Source organism: Rattus norvegicus, chromosome X, assembly GCF_036323735.1.
Source record: "Rattus norvegicus strain BN/NHsdMcwi chromosome X, GRCr8, whole genome shotgun sequence".
Taxonomy (NCBI): Eukaryota; Metazoa; Chordata; class Mammalia; order Rodentia; family Muridae; genus Rattus; species Rattus norvegicus.
In genome coordinates, this window is record NC_086039.1 from 120158251 (window position 1) to 120183509 (window position 25259).

A 25259-nucleotide genomic window follows, 5' to 3' on the forward strand; every position below is an offset into this window, starting at 1 on the left:
GGTCCAGTTTAAGCATGTTTCTCAGTTGGCAGAGTAATTGCCTTCCGTACACAATCCCTGTGTTTGATATTCAGCTACACAAGAACTGGTTAAGGTTCTCCATGTCTATACTTCAGTAGGATTGGAAGTTTTCATTTCAAGCCTATTTTTGGTACATAGAGAGTAGGACACTAGCCTGACCTACATGAGACCCTTCCTCAAAAAGCAAAACAAAGCAAATATTCCTAGGAAATACCATTAGGAAGGGGAGGAGAAGAAAGAACTGCCGCTTAGGAGAGCGAACAATCTATAGGTATCTCTACAGCTTTGGGAATTGTGGGGAAATGATAGCTACTATTTATAGGGAGATTGATGAGTGCAAGTTTTTAAACTGTTTATAAAAAGAGCTTTAATTATATATTTTGGTGGAAGATACATGCAGAAAACAATTCAATGAATGACTATCATTATACTCATATACAAGCAAGTATCTTCAACAGAGTTATATAATTTAACTATCAAAAATTTTCTATTTCCATGATAGAAGAGAAGAGAAGAGGGGAGTACATGATAGGGATGCATGGTGATGTCACAAAGAAACCTGTTGTCTTTGTAAAAGACAATGAAGGAAGAATAATCAAAATATTTTAAAATGTATTGGGGAGGGGAAGCCTATATAGAAGGGGAGGGGGAGGAGTTAGGGGGATGTTGGCCCGGAAACCGGGAAGGGGAATAACAATCAAAATGTAAATAAGAAATACTCAAGTTAATAAAGAAAAAATATTTTAAAATGAAATCTATTACCTCTAAAATAAAATTTTAGATGCCAAGTTTTACAAAAAGACAAATGTGACATTCACAGAGATATGTATTTGTTTGTTTTGTTTTTAGAGACAGGGTTTCTCTGTGTAGTCCTGGCTGTCCTAGGACTAGCTCTGTAGAAGAGGCCAATCTCAAACTCACAGAGATCTGCCTGCCTCATGAGTGCTTGGATTAAAGGCATGTGCACCACTGTCTGGCAAAATTCCCTTCCTTTCATAACAGTTGCACTGACCCAGGTATGGCGGTAAATGCCTATAATTCCATCTTTGAAGGCAGAAGCAGAAAGGATCTCAAGTTCCAGGCCCACCTGAGCCACATAAGAAGGCTCTACCTCCGAAGAAAAATTGCACAAGGAATGTACTATGCCAGGCATGGTGACTCAGACCATGTTATCAGAGGACTGAGGCAGGAGTATTGCCAAGAAAATTGTCAGGTGTACATAGTTCCTGAAGAGCCTGGCTACAGAACAAGGCCCTGTCTCAAGTGAGGAAAGGAGGAAAGAAAAAGAGAGGAAACAAATCATTTCACTTTTCACAATCTGAGACTTAGATATACTTTAAAATTCGGTTGGTATTATTATGTGACCCCACTCACAAACAGTACTTCACAGAAGACATATTCTTCAGCTTATCCTCCCCTTCTAAATGGCAGCTTTAAGTTATCCATACAGATGACCTTGTAAACATATTTATTGGGATACTTTTTGCTCTATAGTAGTAATCTATACATTTGGGTTTTTTGTTTTGTTTTGTTTTTGTTTTTATAAATTAGAGTACGGTGTTCAACCAAGTACCAGTTTTTCTGGGCCCACGTAGGGTTTCCACCTCATGCTCTCATATCTGAAGTAGGTTAAACTGATTTAGAAGTTATATTAAAATGAGTCATATTCGACAGTACACATCATCTTTTATCTCAGAAGTCTACAGGAAGAGGAAAGAAGATTGTTGTGAGTTTTGTCTCTGCATCTGCCTCTCTGCCTCTCTGCCTCTCTGCCTCTCTCTCTCTGCCTCTTTCTCTTTGCCTCTCTCTCTCTCTCTGCCTCTCTGCCTCCCTGCTTCTCTCTGCCTCTCTCTCCCTCTCTCTGCCTCTCTGCCTCTCTCTACCTCTCTCTGCCTCTCTCTACCTTTCTCTGCCTCTCTGCCTCCCTGCTTCTCTCTGCCTCTCTCTCCCTCTCTCTGCCTCTCTCTGCCTCTCTCTCTGCCTCTCTCTCTGCCTCTCTCTCTGCCTCTCTCTCTCTCTCTCTCTCTCTCTCTCTCTCTCTCTCTCTCTCTCTCTCTCTCTCTCTCCCTCCCTCCCTTCCTCCCTCCCTCCCTCCCTCTCTCTTTGCCTCTGCCCCTCTGCCTCAGCCTCTCTGACTCTGACTCTACAGTGCTAAGTTTAGAGTTATGTGCCACCATGTTCCTGCTAAACTTCTTACTATAGCTATTGAAGGTTAATATGCTGACTCTTTACTCAAGTGGTCACCCTGATTGAGTAACTGCTGTATAGGAGGACTATATGAGTTACAGAAGAAAACAGTCTGGATAAATAAGCTTGTTCCCACCTTTAAAGAATTATGGTTTATTTAGAAGGTCAGTTATTGAGACAGTATGTAAATATTGTAGAACTATAAATATTTGCCCCATTGATTAGTTAAAAGGGGAACAAATTATTTTACCTTGCCTTCCTTATCTGGACTAGGAAAAATATCTAGGAGGTCAGTACCTAAACTATTCTAAGAAGGGGCTTGAAGTGCTTCTCTGTTTTGGAACACTTGGCTTGTTGAATGAGGAGATTATAGAAATATTAATCTCATTGCAAGCTTTGTGTCCACATGAAGGAGCTTGTTCCTTGTGTGAGTGATGGAATGTTTTCAAGTTTTCAGTGACATGATCAGTGACAGATGAAAGCCTTTGGTCTGTCTGTAGAGGATGTATTGGGAAGTGCCAAGGCTACAGTCAGGAAGATCAGTCAAGCAAAAAAGTAGCAAGGTGTTGAGCTTCAGCAATAAATGGAGAAGTGGAGAAGTGTTGGATTTGAGAAATATCTAGGAAGTAAAATTAATACAGCTTGGTCCTAAGCTCAGAGGATGAGTGAAAGAAGCGGTTGTATTCATTCCCTATCATCTTCTTCTGTCCGAAGTGCTATACCATAGCATAATATGTTAGGTAGCTGATTAACAGCAGAAATTAATTTCTCAGACTTCAAAGTTCTAGAGGAAAGCATGAGTGACAATGTGTCCAGGAAGGGCAAAACTTTCAGTGCACTGATAACACCTTCTTGCTGTGTACTTGATGGTAGAAGAGATGGGCTCCATCTCTGGATTTCTTTTCAAAGGGTGCTTGAAATCCAATTCAGGGTTGCTCTGCCTTATTATGACCACAACTAACCCACCTTCTACTACCATTAGCAAGCTTAGAATTTTCACACATGAATCTGAGAGAAACAAATACTTAGAGCAGAGCATTGAGGCTGTCACATTCAAAACACCTTCAAAGTGTGTGGCTTCAAACAACAGAAATGTACTATGTCGCCATGTGGAGTCCAGAAATCTGAAAATGAGGCTTCATTGTGGAACTTCTTTCCCGGAGTCCAGGTAGAAGCCTTCCTTGCCTTCTGGTGATATCTGTTGATCCTTAGCATTCCTTGGCTTGTAGCTGCATTGATTCTGTTTCTGTCTATGTAGGCACATATTTTCCTGAATACCTGCAAGAAAATAAGGGTGCCACCCATATTGTTTTGAAGGTTCACTCTTTAGCAGTATATTCATCTTTTTATTAATGAATTATTTTATTTATTCAGTATACACATCTTAATTATATCTATAACACCCTTTTTCTGGATCAGGTCACATTCTGAGGTGGCTGAGAACTTCAACTTGCAGTTTAGAGCAGTGGTTCCTAACCTTCCTAATGCTGCAGCCCTCTAATACAGTTCCTCATGTTGTAGTAACTCCCAACCATAATATTATTTTGTTTCTATTTAATAACTGTAATTTTGCTACTGTTACAAATTGCAATGCAAATATCTGATATGTGACCCCTGCGAAAGGTCATTTACCACCACCCCCAAGGGGATAGCAGCTGGTAAGTTGAAAAGCTCTGATTTAGGGAAATACAATTAATTCAGTTCATAACAGGATAAAGTAAAAACTGCACCTCGTTTCCAGCTAAAAAATTTATAGAATATTGCCACTTGCTACATAGAAATGATATCTACAGGTTGCATTCAGTTATCTAAGAAACAAACAAAGGTCATTTTGGCAATCAGTTCTGTAGATCTGATGGAAAACAAATTATTAACTCAGCCAGAAGCACAGCAGTTGGCCTAAAAGTCTTTTTCTGTTGTTGAGAACATGAGATGATACTTCACAAAGTTGTAGCAAGAGGCTGTTACGATTCTCGCAGGTGAGAGAGCTCTATCATAGGACATTAACCTATCACTGATGTTCAAATCACATGAAGGAAGAGTTCATCCTCTGGGTTGTATGAGTTTAATTAAGACCTAAATCACTAATTCAATAGCTTGAAAAGCTGTCCCATTCCCTTCAAACTAATGTTCTATGCATTGTTTCAGTATGAAAGAAAAGTGATATAGATGTACAAGCTTAGTGGAATTTACCTTGTTAAGCATTGTTACATCATCTATTTAGTTACTTATTGTTAATAAAACATATTATATGTGTATGATTCATTATTGATCTTTATATACATGCATACAAATCCATTGATGAGATCTCTAAGCATACTTCTTCTACCCTTACCACCTGCCCTTCCCGACCCTGGACCTTTCCATTCTGTAGTATATCACTCTTCAACTTTCAGGTCAACTGAGCCCATAATTTAGAACAAACAAAAGATTCAATTCAACATGATACTATCTGCAAGTAAAGTCTCTATTTTCTCTTAAACAAAACACATACAGTTTACTGTTGACATTAATGTCATATGTTAGAAACATTTCTAATTTCCTGTTAACATTTGATTTTGAAAATACAGTTGTGAGACTGTATGTGCTGGCACATACTTGTAACCCCAACAATTACAAGGCTAAGGCAGGAAGCTCACCAGTTGGAGGACAGGGCTCCATAGCTAGGTCCTGATTCTAAAGAAAGACATGGTTGGGGGAAGGTGTGGCCATACAAATATATTTCTGTGCATTTGCTTGAACTTAGCCCATTTGGCTTGTTCTTTAATAAGTTAAGATGGTTAAAAATTGATTTGTCTAAAGCTATTTTTAATACCCAATTGAATGTTTCTCTTTATCCAGGAAGTTTTGCTGGAGTTACTAGAACAGTGTGTGGATGGTTTGTGGAAGGCAGAGCGATATGAAGTAATTTCTGAGATTTCCAAGTTGATCATTCCAATTTATGAGAAACGCCGTGAGTTTGAGGTAAGGGGTGAACACATTGCCTTACATACTTTGTTTCAGGCTTGTCAAAACACTGATATAATGCTGTTCCTATCTTTATATTCTGATGTCTTCTAAAGAAAATATTGTGACATTGGAATTTTATCACAGAACAAGTATCCTTATTTTGTCCTTCTTGTTTCTGGTGTCAGGGATGTAATTTAGGGCCTTGAGCATGATAGACACATGTTCTGTCTCCAAGACTCCCTCAGTCCAAATTCTAGCTTTCCTCCCTGGACTGTCGAAACTATCAAACATCCATATCAGCAAGAATGACCTAAAAACATTATTCTTTTCTTTCAACTTGAGTGCAGGGACTCAAAGTACTGGCTGACCATGATAGAAAAACATAGTGTGATGCCAGTAATAAGCCAGCTGTAAACATTTGTCTATCAATGTGCTCTGCCAGGAAAACTGTTGATAAATTCTAATGAGTGGCTACTGCCATGTACATGGAACAGAATTTTTTAATATTCAAGTCTTTGGGCCCATATTACAATTTCCACTGCAAATGTACAAAAAAGGGGAAGGAGAATTCAAGCTATTTTGAGAGGAGGTGGTGGGACGAGCTGAATATAGTGACATACAAAAACAAACAAACAAAAAACCTCAAAACCCATTTTAAACTAAAAGACTTCAAGAAGTCCCTGAAGCTGACCAGAAGTGCTAAATCCCTCCTTCTCCAATATAAATGGTAAGGACTGCTAGAAGACACTCTCAGACCATCCGAGCTGCCCAGAAGAGTCTCAGATCAACCTAGATTCCTGAAACAGATACTCTTTGACAAGTTAGCTACCTGCAAGTGTGCTCCAGGATTTTAGCTCTCCTGGGCTTTCACGAGTCAGGCTCCAGGGTTTAGACTTTTGAAGATACTGCTATCTTTCAGTCATTTTTGCTCATATAATGGCTCAGCTTGCCCATACTATTAGCAATCCACACAAAACTCATTTACTCAACAGAAAAAAAAATGTTTGAAAATATTGACAAATTGAGCTGGAGAAACAGCTCAGCAGTTAAGAATACCTGTTGGTCTTGCTGAGGACCTGCGTTCAGTTTCCAGCACCCACGTGGTGGTCGACAACCATCAATAAATCCAGTTCCAGAGGATCTGATATCATCTTCTGACTCCTGTGATGTACAGTCATACATGCAGACAATGCATCACACAAATAAAAATTAAATTTAAAAAGGAATTTAGTAAGTATACATGAATAGGTAAAATTCACATGTTCATATAATATAAAATATTTTGCACCTCCAGGCATTGAACCCAGGCTAGGCAAGTTTTCTACCACTCAGCTGTAACCAGATCCCCTTTATTGCAACTTTTGAGGTAAAGTCTTGCTAACAGCCCAGGATGGCCTAGTACTGTAATAAATACAGTAATACTCTGTCTCAAAAAATAAATAAAGAACAAGAAAAAGCCAACATTAAAAACCTAAACATGGATAGTTTTTTTCATAAAGATGAATTGGGTATTTCTTATTTATTTATTTCTTATTTCAATTGTTATTCCCTTTCCCGGTTTCTGGGCCAACATCCCCATAATCCTCCCCCTCCCCTTCTATATTGGTGTTCCCCTCCCCATCCTCCCCCCATTGCCGCCCTCCCCCCAACAGTCTAGTTCACTGGGGGTTTAGTCTTGGCAGGACCCAGGGCTTCCCCTTCCACTGGTGCTCTTACTAGGATATTCATTGCTACCTATGAGGTCAGAGTCCAGGGTCAGTCCATGTATAGTCTTTAGGTAGTGGCTTAGTCCCTGGAAGCTCTGGTTGCTTGGCATTGTTGTACATATGGGGTCTCGAGCCCCTTCAAGCTCTTCCAGTTCTTTCTCTGATTCCTTCAACGGGGGTCCTGTTCTCAGTTCAGTGGTTTGCTGCTGGCATTCGCCTATGTATTTGCTGTATTCTGGGTGTGTCTCTCAGGAGCGATCTACATCCGGCTCCTGTCGGTCTGCACTTCTTTGCTTCATCCATCTTGTCTAATTGGGTGGCTGTATATGTATGGGCCACATGTGGGGCAGGCTCTGAATGGGAGTTCCTTCTGCCTCTGTTCTAAACTTTGCCTCTCTCTTCCCTGCCAAGGGTATTCTTTTTCCTCATTTAAAGAAGGAGTGAAGCATTCACATTTTGATCATCCGTCTTGAGTTTCTTTTGTTCTAGGCATCTCGGGTAATTCAAGCATTTGGGCTAATAGTCACTTATCAATGAGTGCATACCATGTATGTCTTTCTGTGATTGGGTTAGCTCACTCAGGATGATATTTTCCAGTATGGATATGTTTTTAACTCTTGCATGATGATACTTAATGTCTGCCAAAATCATAAATATAAGTTCTCTATTCTCATTTTTTCAGAAACTGACTCAAGTCTATAGAACTCTCCATGGCGCTTACACAAAAATTTTGGAGGTTATGCACACCAAAAAAAGACTTTTAGGTACTTTCTTTAGAGTTGCCTTTTATGGCCAGGTGAGTATGCTTTAGCAAAGTTCATTTATCAAGTTGTTTGACGTTTTAAATGTTTCCTTTGACTTGTTAGATGGCCTTTGTGCAGTTGTTCCTTCTGGAAGTATGTATTGCCTTTCACACAGCAGGGGGCTTGTTTTTAATATTCTAGTTCACTTTGGTTCTCCTGTCTTTAGGTCAGGGATGCAAGGTATGGACTTCTCAATAAAATTCATGAAAAAATACATGTTACTTTCGTCCTTCTACCAACAACGTGTTTATACACTTATGAATTTGAATATATACACGAAAATATTACATGGGAATAATTAATAAAATTAATAAAAAATAAAAGCATTTTCATATTACTTCATCCCCTTCCAGACAATAATATGTTAGTATGCTTGGCCTTTTGACAATTCTCAACTTATTCAAAGTTAGAAAGTTGACTATATGCATGTGACTTTTAATATATTATTAATACACTAAAATTAAAATATTAATATGGTCTTAGAATTTCTAGTTTTGTGTTAAAACACAGTTAGTAAAAGCAACTTTTGGAGGAAGGATCTATTTCAGCTTATAACACTCTGATCATAGTCCATCACTGAAGGAAGTCTGAGCAGGAACTCATGCAGGGCAGGAACCTAGAGGCAGGAGCTGATGCAGAGGCCATGGAGGAATGCTGCTTACTGGCTTTCTCAGCTTACTTTCTTATAGAACCCAGGGCCATGTGTCCAGGGATGGTCCCACACAATGGGCTGAGTCCTCCTACATCAATCACGTACCAAAAAATCCCCTACAGCCTTATCTGATAAGACATTTTCTCAGCTGAGATTCCAACTGCCCAAATTACTCTAGGTTATTTCAAGATGGCATAAAACTAGGTAGCATAAATATATTAAAACTAGTATTAATAAGTATTATTTTAAGTGTATTCAGATATATTGTCACTAGTTGTGCTGATACTCTTGAATGTGTTTTCACATACTGTTTGTAAATTGTTATTTGTTTACCTTTATAATAGTCCTTTTTTGAAGAAGAAGATGGGAAAGAGTACATCTATAAAGAACCGAAACTCACGGGCCTTTCAGAGATTTCCTTCAGACTTGTAAAACTTTATGGTGAAAAATTTGGAACTGAAAATATCAAAATAATTCAGGATTCAGACAAGGTAACCTGTCTCATACATTTGGAAAGCATTGTTCGTTTCTTACAGGCCTAGTACACTGCTCCTGATTTGTGGGAGGGAAGTTGTCTCTAACTCCCTGGGATTAAGATTACAGGTGTGCACTGCCTGCTTTGTTACGTGGCCAAAGGGGTCACATTTGAGGCCCTTCTGCTTGCACTGGCAAGGGTGTTACTGCAGCTCCTGATTCCCCCAATGTTTTCTTTGTTTTTTGTTTTGTTTGGTTTTGGTTTTGGTTTGTTGTTGTTTTTTGGGTTTTTTGTTGCTGTGGTTGTTGTTGTTGTTGTTTGATTTAGTTTGGTTTCTTGACTGATCTCAAACTCAGAACAGTTTCCCTGCTGTTGTGATTACAAGTATGGGCTGTATCTGCATGTCTAATGAAGTCAGTTTACAGAGAGTTAGTTTTGGTCTCACCCTAAATATTATCTACCCCGTTAGGCCCTATCATGCATAACAAGGTGTAAAAGGTCTAACAAGAGAGACTTTTGTGGGAAATGCACTAATCCTTCTAGACAGCCTTTGGGAACTAACAGTCAGACTGCCTGAGTCCTAACAGTTCCCAGGATGAGAGCTCATTACCTAGGTAGAAAGGATTACCACAGTGCAGAGTTTGTGGCCACATTTATTCAATAACTTTCTGTGAAGCCCCTGAAGTCAAGTCGACAGCAATGATAGAAAAATCTCACCTCTTTATTTCCTAGAAACACCTGTATCGCTTGTTAGCTGAATTATCTTTAACATGGGCTTAAGAGCTTTAAAAGTAGATGTGATGATTGGTTCCAGATATTTGGCAATACCTCTCTTCAAGTTTCACTAGTTTTGTTTCATTGGATTAAGACAGTAGAAAATTACCTGTCCTTGCAACCTCAGCTCATTTCCATGCTCTTGACTGCTGTAGAAATGAATAGGTGATGGTTAGTGAGACACTGTGGACAACCTGTCTTTCTCCTTTATTCTGCCTTGAAAACCTAGCCCCAGATGCTGGTGAAAAACCACTGCTGAGCAGCCAGACTCCTGACATTATTCTATACTTCTCATAGGCAACATACAAGAAGCCATCTTTATTCATATAAAATGCAGGCATTAGTTATAATCAGAGTTATGGGTTCTACAGCCATACAGTCAACCAACCATGGATCCAAACTATTCAGAAAACCAAGCAGTTTGAGACTTTTCATTATTTCGTTTTCCTTAGTTTTGAGACAAGCTCTTACTTGTAGCCCAGAGTAGTCTAGAATTCCCTATGTAACCCAACGATGTGTGTCAGCATTCCTAGGGAGACATGAGCAAACATCTACTCATCCCAGATAGAAACCCAATAGCAGACCAAAGTGAGGATGCCACCAATGTACAATTTATTGAACCCGTGAGTGTTTTCAAGGTTATTTAGAGGAATATAGGTCGGAAGTTATTTATTAGAATAGAAATACCTCAAAGACAGCTGTATCAACCAAAAGCCCAACCTAGCATAAATGACAGCTCCCAAAAGCAGGCAACTTCCACAGATTAGAAAGTATCTTTTTCGGGCAACTAATAAGGGCTGGGCCTCTTCCAGATAGTTCAGCTTGTCTCTGAATGGATCTCAGCAGTCCTTATAGAAGCTTAGAAAAGGAGAGATCTGTTGAATGTGGTCAGTTTCAGTGACCCTATGAAGCTACCGAGTAGTTTACTTCCTTATCTGAGCTTCCCTCCAAGATGGAATATTTTATGTCCAAGAACATTGTGTGTCTTGACGAGTTTCCTTGAAGAATGCAATGTTTCACCTCCCTTTAGAATATCCTGTATCTTAGGGATCAAGATGAAGGGCTTTGTTTACCTTGTAGGAAATTGTTACACAACAACATTCACCCTAGCCAAACATTTTTTTTTTTGGCCAAACATTTTTTTTAAACAGGATCTGACCTAGGCAGGCCTGAAATGCAGGACCTGCCTCCACCTTCAGAGTGCTGAAATTATAGGCACATATCACCATACCTGCAAGATGTTTTCCTTGTAACTGTTCCCTCAGTAATAGAGTATAACAAGCAATTGCCTAGCGTTTACATTGTGTTTGCTAGAAGTCATCCCTAGATGGTTTAAAAGCTACAGAAGGGTAATTTTTAGGTTCGGTTCTCTGCACCAATATTGCCAAGATTATAAGGAATTTTACTTTTAATATGTAATGGTAAAAGTAAAGGCATTCTTGTGTGTTTTGGGGGGTGGGGGGAAATTACGGGCCTGGGCTACCATGCTAAGCAAAATAAAAAGAAAAGCAAAGGAAACTACTCTTTTTGCTTGCCAAAGAACAAAACCTGCTTAAAGACACAATCAATTTGAATAGAAGTTTAGCAGTGTCTTTCAGGTTCTTAAATGTATGTGTCCTTTGGTCCAACAATATTATGTTTGAAGTTTTATACTATAAATATACATGTATATGGTTGTTTGTTAAAGGAAGTTTGGTGCTATAAAAGCCTGGGGAAAGCTTGATACTCATAATACCTACCTGCATGGTAGTAATAATGTTTAATAATAATAATAATGTGTAATATATAATAGGTAGAGTCTTCTAGGAATGAAAAGAGTGAATTATTTTTATTTGGGGGGGGGAGCGTTGTTGAGACAGAGTCTCACTTTGTAACCTAGGCAGGCTAGGAACTCTTGTGTAGTCCAGGCTGGCTTCTAGCTCTTAGCAGTCCTCTTGCTTCAGCTTCACAAGTGCTACAATTATAGGTGTTATTAGCCACCATGTTTGACAGGGTGAAGGATTTATAATCAGTATGATGATATCAAAAATATGTCACTAAAGGGGAAAAAAGCAAGGTGCAAGAAAATACAGATGGTAAGTACATTTAAATCCGTATAAACTTATCTCCATACATAAATGGGGCTAGAATCTTGGCTGAAAAAAGTTTTTTCTGCTATTTATGTATAAACCGTCTATTACTTATTATGTGCATGTATGTTTGAGGATTTGACATCCCACTTGAACTTTTTATTTTCTATTTATGTTTCATCTTAGCCAAATAATTACTTTTACTTTGACTGAAGGTTGTTTTTTTTTTTAATAAAATTCTAGCTTTTAAATGTTAGAGAATCATTTCTGGGACTTTTGGCTAAAATAAGTGTAATAAGAAAGAAAGGTTAATGTTTCCCGAGCAAGCTAAATAAATAGAAGGTTTGTAAAGAGGTTAGTAGGGTTATGACATTTACAGTTCCCTGTCTTTATGCCTGCATATGTGGCGAGGATAAAATCATACAGAGACTGTTTGGGGAGGGGTGGATTTTTATTGGCTTTCTTTTCCTTCCTTCCTTTCTTCCTTTCTTTTCTTTCACTAGACAGACAGATGTGATGATAAATAACCAAGATAATAAACAAGTCACCCAGGACACTAGGCAGACTTTGTTGAGAAGACACTGAAAGCAGATCCTGAGTTTTGTCTGGAGTTAAGGCGAAATGCTAGAGAGTTTGAGAATCTGCAAGTGAACCTTCAGCAAGGACAGCAGCAGCAATTCTTGGCATGGAATTTTGGCAACGGTCACTAGACTTCTGCATTATCTTGTTGTTGTTGTTGCTGCTGCTGCTGCTGTTCTCACTGGGAATTGAACTACATACCTTGTACATGCTAGGCTAGCATTCTACCACTTGAATTATACCCCCAATCCTGCATACAGCTAACCTTGTACGTCTGCAACATACAATCACTGGATTTTCTTTTGATCCCTTTCCTCTCATGGCTAGGATTAAACTGATGTAGATAAGAATAGCTACTCCTGAAGGCTAGAGAGATGACTCCATGGTTAAGAGCACTTGCTTCTCTCATGCAGGATCCAGGCTCAGTTCCCAACACACACATAATGGTTCCCAACCACGTTTAACTTCAGTTCCAGTGATTCCTTTGTTGTTCACTTCTGGGCTTGGCAAGAACTACAAGCACATGGTACATATGCATACATACACACACATGTAGACAAACTCATACACATAAAATATAAAAATAATAAGACTTTTACAATATTCATTCATGATATAGATACTACTTGTGGATAGCCAAATTGGTATACTACTTTGTCGCATAATTAGGTTATATATACAATTAAAATAATTAAAGCTATATTCATCTTTGAACTAAATAATTGTTTTCTAAAAACCACACCATTCAAATTCAAAGATGTTCTCCAAAACATGATTTTCCTAGCAAAATGTAAGAAAATGAGCAATATAATTCATGTGCATTCACTCAGCCATTAAAATTATATTAAGCCACTGGGGGCTCACACCTAAAATTCTATCACCACAGTAGCCAAACCAGGAAGACAACTGCAAATTTAAAGTTACTGAGGTTTACCTAGAGAATTCTAAGCTAGCCTGAGCTACAGTGTAAAACTCTGTCTCAAACAATATAAATAAATAGTGTTAATGCTATGGTCAACACTCCAGTACAAACTATAGTAGTTTCAGCGTGTTCTTATTGTGGTAGACTTTTCGTATTACACAACTATTTTAATAAATATTTTAAGAATAGGATTACAAAATTGTTCAATGTAATCTCAATTTTGAGAACATATATGCATACAAAATTGGAAAGAAATATGTGAAATGTAGAAAATGCTAATTGCTGAGGGATAAGATTGCAGTGGTGTTCTCTGTTTCTCCTATATTTCTGTAGTCTCTATAGGTTTCTGTACCTTCCCTATAATCACTGATAAATGTCTGTAAAAACACAGCTATAATCTCACAGGTAAGTGTACAATAAATCAGGAGCACACTTATAATGGCTTGTTTCTTGTGTAGTCTCAAAGCAGTAAGCTATGCTTTCATTTTCTTTTCATTGATTTAAAAAACTCTCTCTTTATAGGTAAATGCCAAAGAGCTTGATCCAAAATTCGCTCATATTCAAGTCACTTATGTGAAGCCCTATTTTGATGACAAAGAACTCACAGAAAGAAAGACAGAGTTTGAAAGGAATCATAATATCAACAGATTTGTTTTTGAGGCCCCATACACGTTATCAGGCAAGAAGCAAGGCTGCATAGAAGAACAGTGCAAACGCCGCACCATCTTGACCAGTGAGTAGGAATTTTATGTTACTTTCGTATCTGTCTTGGTCCCTTCTCATGTACACAAACAAGTACCAGCTGGCCAGCAGGAACATGTGGCTGAAATTTGAATCATTTGTTATTTTACAAGTTTATACAAACATGTCCTTGTAATAAACGATCGTTTTCCCATATGTCACTCCTAATTGCTTAAAGGTGTCTCATAAAGATAATTATATCCTTTCATCCTGAAGCAGAAGGAAGCAAGTTGGCACCCTTAGGAATTTTTCTAGGAAAAGTATGGGAAGGCATAAAGCAAGTTGATTCTGGGTTTTTCCTAGAATTCTACTGAATAAATTATTTTCTAAAATTGGTTTTGTGCTGCCTCATCCAACCTTGGTATGACGAGGTCCTGGTCTAATTGTAGCTTGTTGTGCCTTGTCTGGTCGATAATGCTGGGAGCCCTGCTCTTTTCCGAAGAGAAAGGAGGAGGAGGAGGAGGAGGAGGAGGAGGAAGAGGAGGAGGAGGAAGAGGAGGAAGAGAGGCAGAGGAGGAGGAGGAGGAGGAGGAGAGGGGGAGGAGGAGAAGTGAATTTGGGGGAGAGGGGAGGTGGGAGGTAGTTGAGAGGAGTGAAGGGGCGAAAGTATTATATGAGAGAAGAATACATAAAATGAAATGAAAATAAATAAAATTATTCCATTGCTACTTTCAAAACATTGGTCTTTGTATTTCGTAGCTTCAAACTCATTTCCATATGTAAAGAAAAGGATTCCTATAACCTGTGAACAGCAGGTGAATTTAAAACCAATCGATGTTGCTACTGATGAAATAAAAGATAAAACTGCAGAGCTACACAAGCTTTGCTCCTCTGCTGACGTGGACATGATTCAGCTTCAGCTAAAGTTGCAGGGCTGTGTCTCTGTTCAGGTATGTTGGTTGATTGCACAACAAACACAAAAGGCTGTTGATGTTTCTTTTGCTTTTGTAAGGGCACAGAGCAAGCATCAACTACCTGTTAGGTTCTTTTTGGGCGCAAAAAAAAACTCAATATTCTTTTTTAACATGAGAAACAAATCACATTTAGTTTATATGAAGTTTGTATTATATCAGAAGACATTACCACAAACCTCTAAGACTGGCCATGCCCTGTATTACTGCATCAGAAATCATTAACTAATTTATTGGTGTATCATTTTGCCAGATTAATCCCTTTGGTTAATAATTTTTTTCACACAAGCTTCTCACGAGCAAAATAAATAGACCTCTAAGCTATGGGTTCCTTAGGTATTTTATTGTGTATCTGCTATCTCCTCAGCCCTTGGGGGGTGTTTAATGAAAAGGAAAATGCAAACTCTTCCTGCACATGCTTGCCACACTCTCATTTCTTTCTCTTCTGTAATTTAGGTCAATGCTGGTCCATTAGCATATGCGAGAGCTTTCTTAAATGAGAGTCAAGCTAACAAGTATCCACCTAAGAAAGTGAATGAGTTGAAGGACATGTTTAGGTAAGTGTTAGTCTTCAGATCAGACCTCTATTCTATTTTCTTCAAAAAATAAAACAGAAATAAAAATATTCACTAAGTACGGGTGTTCTCTGCATTTGCAGTGATTAATTGATCGCCAAATGGCACTTTAAGTGGTTAGGAACCGTATGATCTGTTTCATACTCTGAGGCACTGTCACTGCTCCTGTGACCCAAGGGATTAAACATCCCAGCTTACTGTATTGCTTTGGATATTTTAAACGACACAAACATGAGTCTGTATTCATTACACGATTTCCTTCTTTGCCCGGTTGACCTTGTATTCTAGTGTTTCAGACCATGTAGGAAGGGGTGCCGTGGAGCCACGAAGGTTGCACAGGCTTTCTTCTAGTCCTTGTGTTGTTCCTTCTACTCAGACTCAGCACCACTAGCGACTATCTTACCTTGTCTTCAGTGAGTAGCTCTGTAAGCTAAGGCATGTCTGAAAGGTCAGAAAAAAAGTCTGACTCATATGTAAACAGATATTAATTATAAAGCATGACTAATAGAGTGAAATAGACTAAGGAGAAAGGTAGTAACCAGTAAGCTTCTTTACTCCTAGCTGTAATCATTTACTTTTTCTGTCTGGGAGTCATCATCCATTCCAGCTTGCAGACTGACCTGTATTCATTCCTTTACCAAAATGTATTAATAGTGTCTGCCTGGCAGGTACAAAGGACTCTACTAGTTGCTATGACAGGAATACATACTATGCAGGCAGTGAGGTACTTTTTTCCCTGTGTACATCCTCTCTTCATTGTGGGCATTAAACACACAGAAAAATAAATGAAGAAAATTAACTTTAACATATGAAATAATAGGAGAAAAGGCTTTCATGGCAGTGCCTCTACTCTTTGCCCCTATTCCCATCAGCCCAAACACTTTGCCCACACCATTACTAGCCAGATGGTAAGCCCCAAATGAATTCTGTTTCAAAGAGTGACAGTAACCAAGTCCATTAAGCTTCCTAGGGGGCATATATTTTTGAGCCAGGTGTTGAATTATTTTTGTTTTGTATTGAGACAGGACCTCACTATATAACCTTGACTAGTCCAGAGCTGACTATGTAGACCAGGTTGACCTCAAATGTACAGAGACCCACTTGCCTCTACCTCCTGAGTGCTGGTATTAAAGGTATGCACCAGGTACTGACCAAGTTTTAAAACAGATCAGAATACAGAAAACAAAGATAAAAAATGAAAGGTTTTTTTTAAATGTATTTTAAGCTAAGGAAGTAATCATAACTAACAATGAGTCTTTCTTTAAGATTTGTAAGTTGTCAAACTTATGGTTGGTAATTAATTTTTCTTCTTTGTATCTTCATGTTCATCCGCAGGAAATTCATACAGGCATGCAGCATTGCACTTGAACTAAATGAGCGGCTAATTAAAGAGGATCAAATTGAGTACCATGAAGGACTAAAATCAAATTTCAGAGACATGGTCAAAGAATTGTCTGACATTATCCATGAGCAGGCAAGTATTAACATCCTTAAAAGTAAGGGCAGAATCTGGGGTCCCTTGTGCTACTTAACAAAATATAATGGTTTGAAATGTATTACCCTAAACTTATTTAGCTCATAATTTTCATTACATTTTAATTTATTTACTTTGTTTGAATGCATCCATGTGTGGGTGGGTAAGTAGGTATGTGTTGTGTATGTGCCACAGTGTGAGGTGGCATGACACATATATTACCATGTGTGTATGAGTGGAGATGAAAGGAAAGCACGCGGAAGCCAGTGTTTCCTTCCATCTTGTGAGTTCCCAGAATTGAACTCAGGCTGTTAGGCTTGAGTGCAAACATTTTTACCTACTGAGTCATTTCACTGTTCCACACTTATATTTTAAAATTTGTTCCTCTCATATCTTCAACCATGTAAGTCATGTAATATGAATGAAACTTGAAGCAATTACCTGAAATGGCTGCAGAAGTGCTGATCCAGAAGAGACGAATTTATTCTTTATGCTGTGACATTAAAGACGACTAGCTAAGCAAGTTTACATTGATCTGATGATTGGCAAATTTGGGAGAATCCCAAAGAGGTGAAAAGATTATCTCGGTAGCTATGTTCCTAGATAATGTTCTTATCTTGGCTATAAGAAGCTCGATACTGGCCTTAGAGAGATGGCTCAGTGAGCATTGTGCCCATTTCACAAACATAAGGACCTGAATTCAGATACCCAGCACTCACCTGTCACCCCAGTGCTTGGAGTGGAGAATGGAGGATTCCTGGAGCCCATTAGTCAGCCAGCCTAGCCAAGTTCAGTAAGGCTCTATCTCCAGAAACAAAGTGGAGCCCGATAGAAGATACCCAATGTCATTCTTCTGGCTTCCACACACAAACACACAAGTGCACCCACATGAACCTGTACACCCCCATATAGACAAATATATATATATATATATATATATATATATATATACATATATATATATATCACATAAGCAAATACCATTACAGTTTTTTTTAACACGATGGCGTGATGTAGGTGACAGGCTGAATTACTGGGTGTTAGTATCAACTATAACTACCTTAGGGAAATGGCCTGAAAAAATAAAAGTGAAGACCTGATCCTAGCTCATAGGCAAATTCTGTCACCATTAAATAATTACCACTTTTACATATCTACTGATCCTTATAGAAATCCTGACCATGTTTGTAGACTATCTCTTAAGGCCCTAGAATTTTTGTTTACATATATTTTGCATATGGATTGCCTGTTAACCATTGAAATCTTTTTATCGTGTTTGTAAAAGTTGTAGCATAATTGTCTGCTTCCTCACTGAGAGTATTAGAGCTTATCATAGCACCTTCTTCCTTTCCCCATGAATGAAAACATGGAACAGATAAATACTTTTTCTCTCTGAACAAGGTTACATGTAGTCCAGACTGGCCTCAAACTAAAGCTAGTTTTGGATTCCTTATCTTCCTGCCTGTCCCTACCTTCCCAGTGCTGGAATTATAGACATGGTCCATGCTAAGCTCCAGAGAAAATAATTTGAAAGCTCGTTCCTACAGTCTAGCATGGTGTTATAGCTATAATTCCAGTGCTTAGTATGCTAAATATGTATGAGGTTAGTGAGTTCAAGGCCAACATGGATTACATACAGACTACATGCTATATAGCTTGGACTATAAGCAAGACGCCATTCCAGGGAAGGAAAAAAACTCACAAACTATTCCCAGAAAAGTTCATTTGTCTTAGAGTCTGGGTTTTTGTGATTGAAGGTAGTCATTCCATGCAGGAGACTCTCACACAGAGGTTTACCTTGCATTATGGCCCAGTGAATGGTAGATAGAAAGACTTGTCAAACAACAAAAGCTAGCTGGCTTTCGGTTAAGCTTTCTAGATCTTTGCATTTTTTTTCCAGAGCTGGGGACCGAACCCAGGGCCTTGCGCTTCCTAGGCAAGCGCTCTACCACTGAGCTAAATCCCCAACCCCGGTCTTTGCATTTTTTGATATGCTTTAACTTAAAGAGCTCTGGGAGATTTCTGGTGTTTCTGTGAGTTCACTTTTGTAATCATTGTCATCTACTCATTATGGAGAACCAGAGTGGACCAGAATTAAGTGGTTAATGAGGTCAAGTCTGGTCTCCTATATATCCATTCTTTTTGTTGTTTCTTATAAAGAAAAATAGTTAATTGGGGCTGGCTTACAGAACTCAGGTCCTCATGCTTAAGCAGATCCTTTCAGTCCTCAGAACTCATGCTGTTAAGACAACCTTTGATACAGAAAGAGGATGGGAAACCAAAAGTATTCAGCAGACATTCAGGGTAAAAAATCTTGTTTATCAAGTTCTGGTTGGCAAGATATGTCCATTCTTTGTAGCTGGAACCTTGAAGGCTGGAGGGACTTTCAGTGTTCTTTGTCTTCTTTTTGCCACCTTTACTAGCCTATTAGGGCTGAATGCAAACAGCAAGACATTTCTTGATACTAGGCAGGGACCTTTCTGCTTCCATCACTGCAATTCGCCCTTACTGCTTAGCACAATTGCAAAAGTACCATCACTGTCCTGAGGCATGTCCTATTAGGAAATGGTATACATAGCTGGTTCTTTGAAGCTGTCTACTTGATGACCCTCATTCCTCATAATACATGGGGAAAACCAGTAACAATGACTCCTTCACAAAAAATAGAAAACAATTGCACATGCTGTTTTCAGCCCGTGTGTACTGTCTGACAGTTACTTCATTTGCATGCAGCTGCATTGCCTAGTCTTGAATTCCAAATTATTCAAATTCAAGGCAAATTATTCAACTTGTTATTGCTACCTATGATCAAGATATTTAGAATGGTCATGTCCAGTTTTTCCACTAAAAGCATGAATTTTTCAAATCAGGTGGCTTCCTCCCACCTCCTGCATGTATCAATTATTTCATTATACTGTTGATATTTTTCCTAGCTGGAGGCCAATAATTTAGGCCCTTGATATGAGCTAACATTAGCTAACAAGAAAACTTTTTGTTTCTATGTGTTACATGTTTATGTAAACCATTAACTTTATAGTGAATTTTATAAATGAATTAATGTATTCCATAAGATGTTAGGTTAAACAAATATTTTTCAGCCATATCATTGAAAATGATCATGCTATCACAAAATAAACCAAGTGTAATTAAGTATACACTTAAATAGGAACTTTTCTATCGAGCCCCATACTTGATTTCTTCAAAGAAGAAATGGCCTTAATATTCCTTGGCAGTTTGCAATGTAATTTGTTATAGCATACCTATTATTTAGTAAAAGTCAAATTAAGTATACTTGTTTTCCTTAAACTTTTGGCCATAAATTTTTTAAAGAATAATTTAAGATTATTAATTGGAGATTTCTTATTTAGGTGGAGTCGGTGGTAGCCACTGTAGGATCTGGTAGGTTTTTCAACACAGCCTCAATGAACACCCCATTTGTTGGTCACATCTGAGAGACAGGAATAATTGTCATCAGTTAAATCTGTAGCATGCTTTCAGATTAGTATCATGAGTTAAGATTTTTGTATTCCTCTATGATCTATTTAAGCCTATTATTTATAACACAAATGAGAGGGGCACACAGAATTGTCATTTGTAGGACAAGGCTTAATACTAAGGCTTCAAAGCCAACTTGAAACCCTCATTTCCTAATTTGCATACTGTTACTGTATTAAAACATTCTGACTAAAAGCAACATGGATAGGAAAGGGTTAATTTGGCCTACACATCCCTCTCACTGTCCTTCATGCAGGGAAATCAGGAAGGGAATCATGAAGTAGAACTGTTTATTGATGTGCTCCCATAGCTTGCTCAGCCTACTTTAATATAAACTAGGCTCACTTGCACAGGGTGGTCCTATCCACAGTGGGCTGGATCCTCCTCCCACGTCAATCATTAAAGGCCAGTCTGTTGAGGACATTTTCTCAATTGAGTTTCCCTCTTCTTATGACCATAGCTTGGATTCAGTTGAAAATAAACGAACAAAAGCAACCAGCACATCCAGTATTTTTTATATTCTTTTTCATTTGTGTGTATATGTATGCATGTATGTGGTAGAGGGAGGGGTGTGTGTGTGTGTGTGTGTGTGTGTGTGTGTGTGTGTGTGTGTGTGTGTGTGCCTCATGTATACAATGTAGAGGCAAGGAGAAAAGGGTGTCAAATCTTTTGGAGCTGGACTTTCTAGCAATATGAGCCTCCCAGTGAGAGTACTGGGAGCCAAACTCAGGTCCTTAAGTCCTTTTAACCACTGAGCATCTTTACAGCCTTGAAAACTCAATATTAGAAAACCAAATCAAAGCAAACAAAAAAACTTAAGACCTGAGTTAAGACTCAAAGGGAGGCAATGGTAAGGTATGACTCAAAGAGAGGCAATGGTAAGGTATGACTCAAAGAGAGGCAATGGTAAGGTATGACTCAAAGAGAGGCAACGTAACGTGTATACTATTCTTTTCCTTTGTCTATTTCATTTAAGCATAAAACCTTTGTTGCTTTGGCTTTTGATCACATTAACTGACTAATTTTTAAAATATGTAGAGCAACATGAATGTATATCTTTATATAGATGTGGAAATATTATATTCACATTTTGTATCTCATTTATTTACATTGATTAGCTTATATAATCATATTTCAAATAGGTACTTTTGTTTCCTATCTTCATTTAATGTTATTCCAAGTGTGCAGGGAAGGAGCGTTCGAAAAGTCCCTGGGTGACTCCGTGCATAACTCTGTTAAAAGGTACATGGGTGATCCGTAAACTCTTATCAAAGAAGCCCTGGTGATGACCAATTAAAATAGAATTCAAAGATCACATCCTGTCTCTTTTAATTGAATTTTGCATTTCCCGAACCTTTGTTTTTCCTAATGAGTAACCAGATCTTTTCTGCTTTTTTGATACGCTGCCTTTGTAACTCAGCTGTGAAGACTAAAGCCGGTAATGTTATTCTTTGCTCTTTCTGCTTTCCGTCATTTTAAATAGCCCAGTGTCAGTGATAAATTCAAATATGCCTGTTATTTTATATACACAGTCTTTTTTTGGCACAGACAGCTTCAGTTGGTGATAATCATGTGGGTTTTGCTTTTGTTCTCTGTTTCAGATATTACAAGAAGACACGATGCATTCTCCCTGGATGAACAACACATTACATGTATTTTGTGCAATTAGTGGTACATCAAGTAACAGAGGGTATGGTTCCCCAAGATACTCTGAAGTATGAAGGAAATGGCAAAGAGACTGACCTTTCTCAGGAATATTTGGAGCTGTGCAAAGGGTAGCATTTAGAGATTGATATCTGTGGAGTATTGCCTCCTGACGCCGAAATCGTCATGCTTTCATACAGGGTGCTTACGTATCTGTAAATATTTAAGCAACTCGAAAGTGCCTGAAACTCGCAGCCGTGCGCTTGCTTTGTACTGTTTTGAGGTAAATCTATATGCTGAAAAGGAGAGCTCAAAACCATTCGTTCCATTTGCTTCGTTACCACTTACTAACAATGAGAATATGTAAAATTGTATAATGGAACTCAATAAAAGGTAAAACTTATTTGTAATTCGAAGTGAAAGAAATAATTCTTTGAATTTAGGGTTGTTCTTGATAAGAACTTAAATTCATTCTCATATAAACCCCTGGGCAAGAAAATGTTTTTAAAAACCCACAGGTCATGGATAATTGGGGAGAGAATTGAAACTACCGCCTATTAGGAGCTAAAGCCAGGGTGAAAAACAAAACTAAACAAAACACAGGACCATGCTTTAACAGGAAAACTTGGGAAAGAAAAGGCTCTCCTAGAAACACCACCAGCCTTACTGCTTGCCATTTGATCCAAGGGCACTCCGCGTCAGGGTGGGCCCCTCTCCCTTATACAGCAGGAGGGATTTGTTGTCTAAGCTTCTTGCTCTTTGGGGATGTCCATGAAGCTGAACAAAACATCCTTGGAGAATCTGTAGTTTCTATATCCTATGCAGCTTCCAGGGTGTCAAGGAAGCTGGAGGAGTGGCTGGAGTGGTGATTCTTTTCTCCGGCTGCAAAATTAGCAAGCGCTGTTTGAGAACATGGCGGTTACTTGAGTATGTCTTGGATTAGAGTAGGAACACAGATTCAACACTGGCAAGCTTAACACTGGTACCTACAAAGGAATCTCAGATCCCTTCAGTAGTTCAGGATAACCCCGGGGTGTAAAGAACTTTTGAACAGTATCAAAAGCATAGATAAAATAGCTCATTTCAAGCAAACTTTCATAGTAGCAGACCACAGATGGCATCATGCCTATATATGGAATTGTTATTGTTACATTATTTATATGGTCTGGCTCTGTCGACAAGTAGCATAAACATCTTTTTTTTAAATGAAATAGAAAGTAGTGTTAGCAACAGCCTTTGAACCGTGACCAACACACATAGAACTCAGGATGACTCACTAGCTGATAAACTACACAAGTCATCATAAGAACTCAGTCTTTTTAGTATAAATACTGGTTTACCTGAGGTGAAGGATGAAGTCATCGATTTACAATCTCTCCCTCCCTGCCTCTCCCCTCCTCCCCTATCTTCTCTCTCTCTCTCTCTCTCTCTCTCTCTCTCTCTCTCTCTCTCTCTCTCCCCCTCTCTCTGCCTGTCTTTCTTTCTCTCTCTGTCTCTGTCTCTGTGTGTGTGTGTGTGTGTATGCGTGCACACACGCATGCACACATGTGCATGCTTTATGTCCATCCTGAGTCTTGGAGCTTTGGTCTGTTGAGTATGAAATATATCACTGAGCATCAGCCTAGTCTACCTTGTTCTAACAAGATAATATTTCAACTATGGAAAGAAAAAGGAAGGGAAATGAAAAGAACAAAAGGTGGGGAGTAAATCTGTGCCCAGGCTATGCTCTGGTCCTGGAAGTTGGTCAGTAAGAGTATACTTTGTTTATCTAGTCAACTTTCCTAATCCCTAAACACATAAAGGTCACTCTGAGGAATAGGTATGTCTGTTTATCCAAATCCTAATGGAAACTGAAGCTAAATTCTTCTTCATGGACTTTGCGTGTGTGTGTGTGTGTGTGTGTGTGTGTGTGTGTGTGTGTGTCATTTGAAAACTTCTCCAGTCACTTTCTGAGTTTTCCTTTTTATTAAGATGCAATTCACATACCATATACATCCATTTGTTTAAAGTACACAATTCACTTGATGTTTTAGTACATTCATAGGGTTATGCAAGCATCTCAATTTTAGAACCGTTTCTCACCCACAAGAGACCCAGATGCATTAGCATTTACTCCCCTGTCCCCACTATTCAACCTCCAGCACCAAGCAACCATTAATCTGCTCTCTAACTCTATAGATTCGCCTCCTGGAAACACATAATGTATCTTTTTGTGCTCAGCTTACTTCACATAGCACAAGGTATCCATGTCCATATCTCCTCCATATAGCATATATCATTAATCCATTCCCTTCCAGCCTGAATAATATTCTTTCAGATAAATATGCTGTCTTTTATCTAGTCGTAGGCATTTGGATTATTTACATTATGGAGCTCTTAAGAACATTGTTAATCTGAGCAAGAGTTTCCAGGTGCTTGGGTGGGTGTATTTTCAGTCCTCTTAAGCAGAGATGTGCAAATGGAATTACTGGATCTCATGGTAACCCTAACCTTTGAACCCAAACTTTCCCACAGCAGCTGCAGCCCTCTGTGTTCCCCTCAGCAGTGCACTGGGTTCCAGGTTCTCCTAACTCCCCCAGCACTGTTATTTGCCACTTCGATTGTCATCCCAGTAGGATCCATATGGGGTGTGTATTTAAATTCCCCTGATAGCTGACAAAGTTGAGGATTTCACATGGATATTGACCGGTTTTCCATTCTCTCTGGAACAGCATCAATTTACGTCATTCGTAGAGTAAAATCAGGTTGTTTGTCTTCTAATTGTTGAGTTGTTTTTAATTGTCACGGTTTTTTTTTTTTTTTAACCTATTTTTGGCAGAACATTCTATCTCACATATATTATTTGAATATATGTCTCCTGTTGGTTTTCTTTAAAGTAACAGGGTCTTGCTAGTCCACTTAGGCTGGTTCTAAATGCCTGGGTTTAAGCAATATTCTTGTCTCAGCCTGTCAGTGGCAATTTGGGAGACAGCTGAACACTGACAGCTATAGAACACTCCACTTAGGTGTGGCCCACATCTTGATTTACACCACAGTGCAGAATTTCAGAATGAGTCAGTATGAAGCAAAGTTGGGGGGTTTTTTTTTTTGTTGTTGTTGTTGTTGTTGTTGTTTTTCTTTTTTTCGGAGCTGGGGACCGAACCCAGGGCCTTGCGCTTGCTAGGCAAGGGCTCTACCACTGAGCCAAATCCCCAACCGCAAAGTTGTTTTTTTAAAGACCCTTTCTCTCCCTCTCCCTCCACCTCTGTGTGTTTATGCCTGTGTGTGTGTTCGTGTGTGCGT

General features: G+C 38.7%; 1 protein-coding gene across 3 annotated transcripts in view; it reads left to right on the forward strand.

The window, feature by feature from the left end:
• The window catches only part of Dock11 (dedicator of cytokinesis 11), a 183121-nt gene extending 160728 nt beyond the window's left edge, over nucleotides 1-22393 (forward strand). The window contains exons 47-55 of one of the 3 annotated variants that reach the window (XM_017602037.3): nucleotides 5050-5172; nucleotides 7546-7659; nucleotides 8663-8809; nucleotides 13660-13870; nucleotides 14578-14768; nucleotides 15246-15346; nucleotides 16700-16838; nucleotides 21754-21771; nucleotides 21935-22073. In XM_017602037.3, the coding sequence (XP_017457526.1) occupies nucleotides 5050-5172; nucleotides 7546-7659; nucleotides 8663-8809; nucleotides 13660-13870; nucleotides 14578-14768; nucleotides 15246-15346; nucleotides 16700-16838; nucleotides 21754-21759 (1032 nt within the window). In that variant the 3' untranslated portion in view covers nucleotides 21760-21771; nucleotides 21935-22073. Of the gene's footprint in view, nucleotides 1-5049; nucleotides 5173-7545; nucleotides 7660-8662; nucleotides 8810-13659; nucleotides 13871-14577; nucleotides 14769-15245; nucleotides 15347-16699; nucleotides 16839-21753; nucleotides 21772-21934 lie in introns of all 3 variants that reach the window. The other 2 variants (XM_006257453.5, NM_001191760.1) reach the window with 2 other exon arrangements.
• The last annotated feature ends 2866 nt before the right edge of the window (nucleotides 22394-25259 follow it).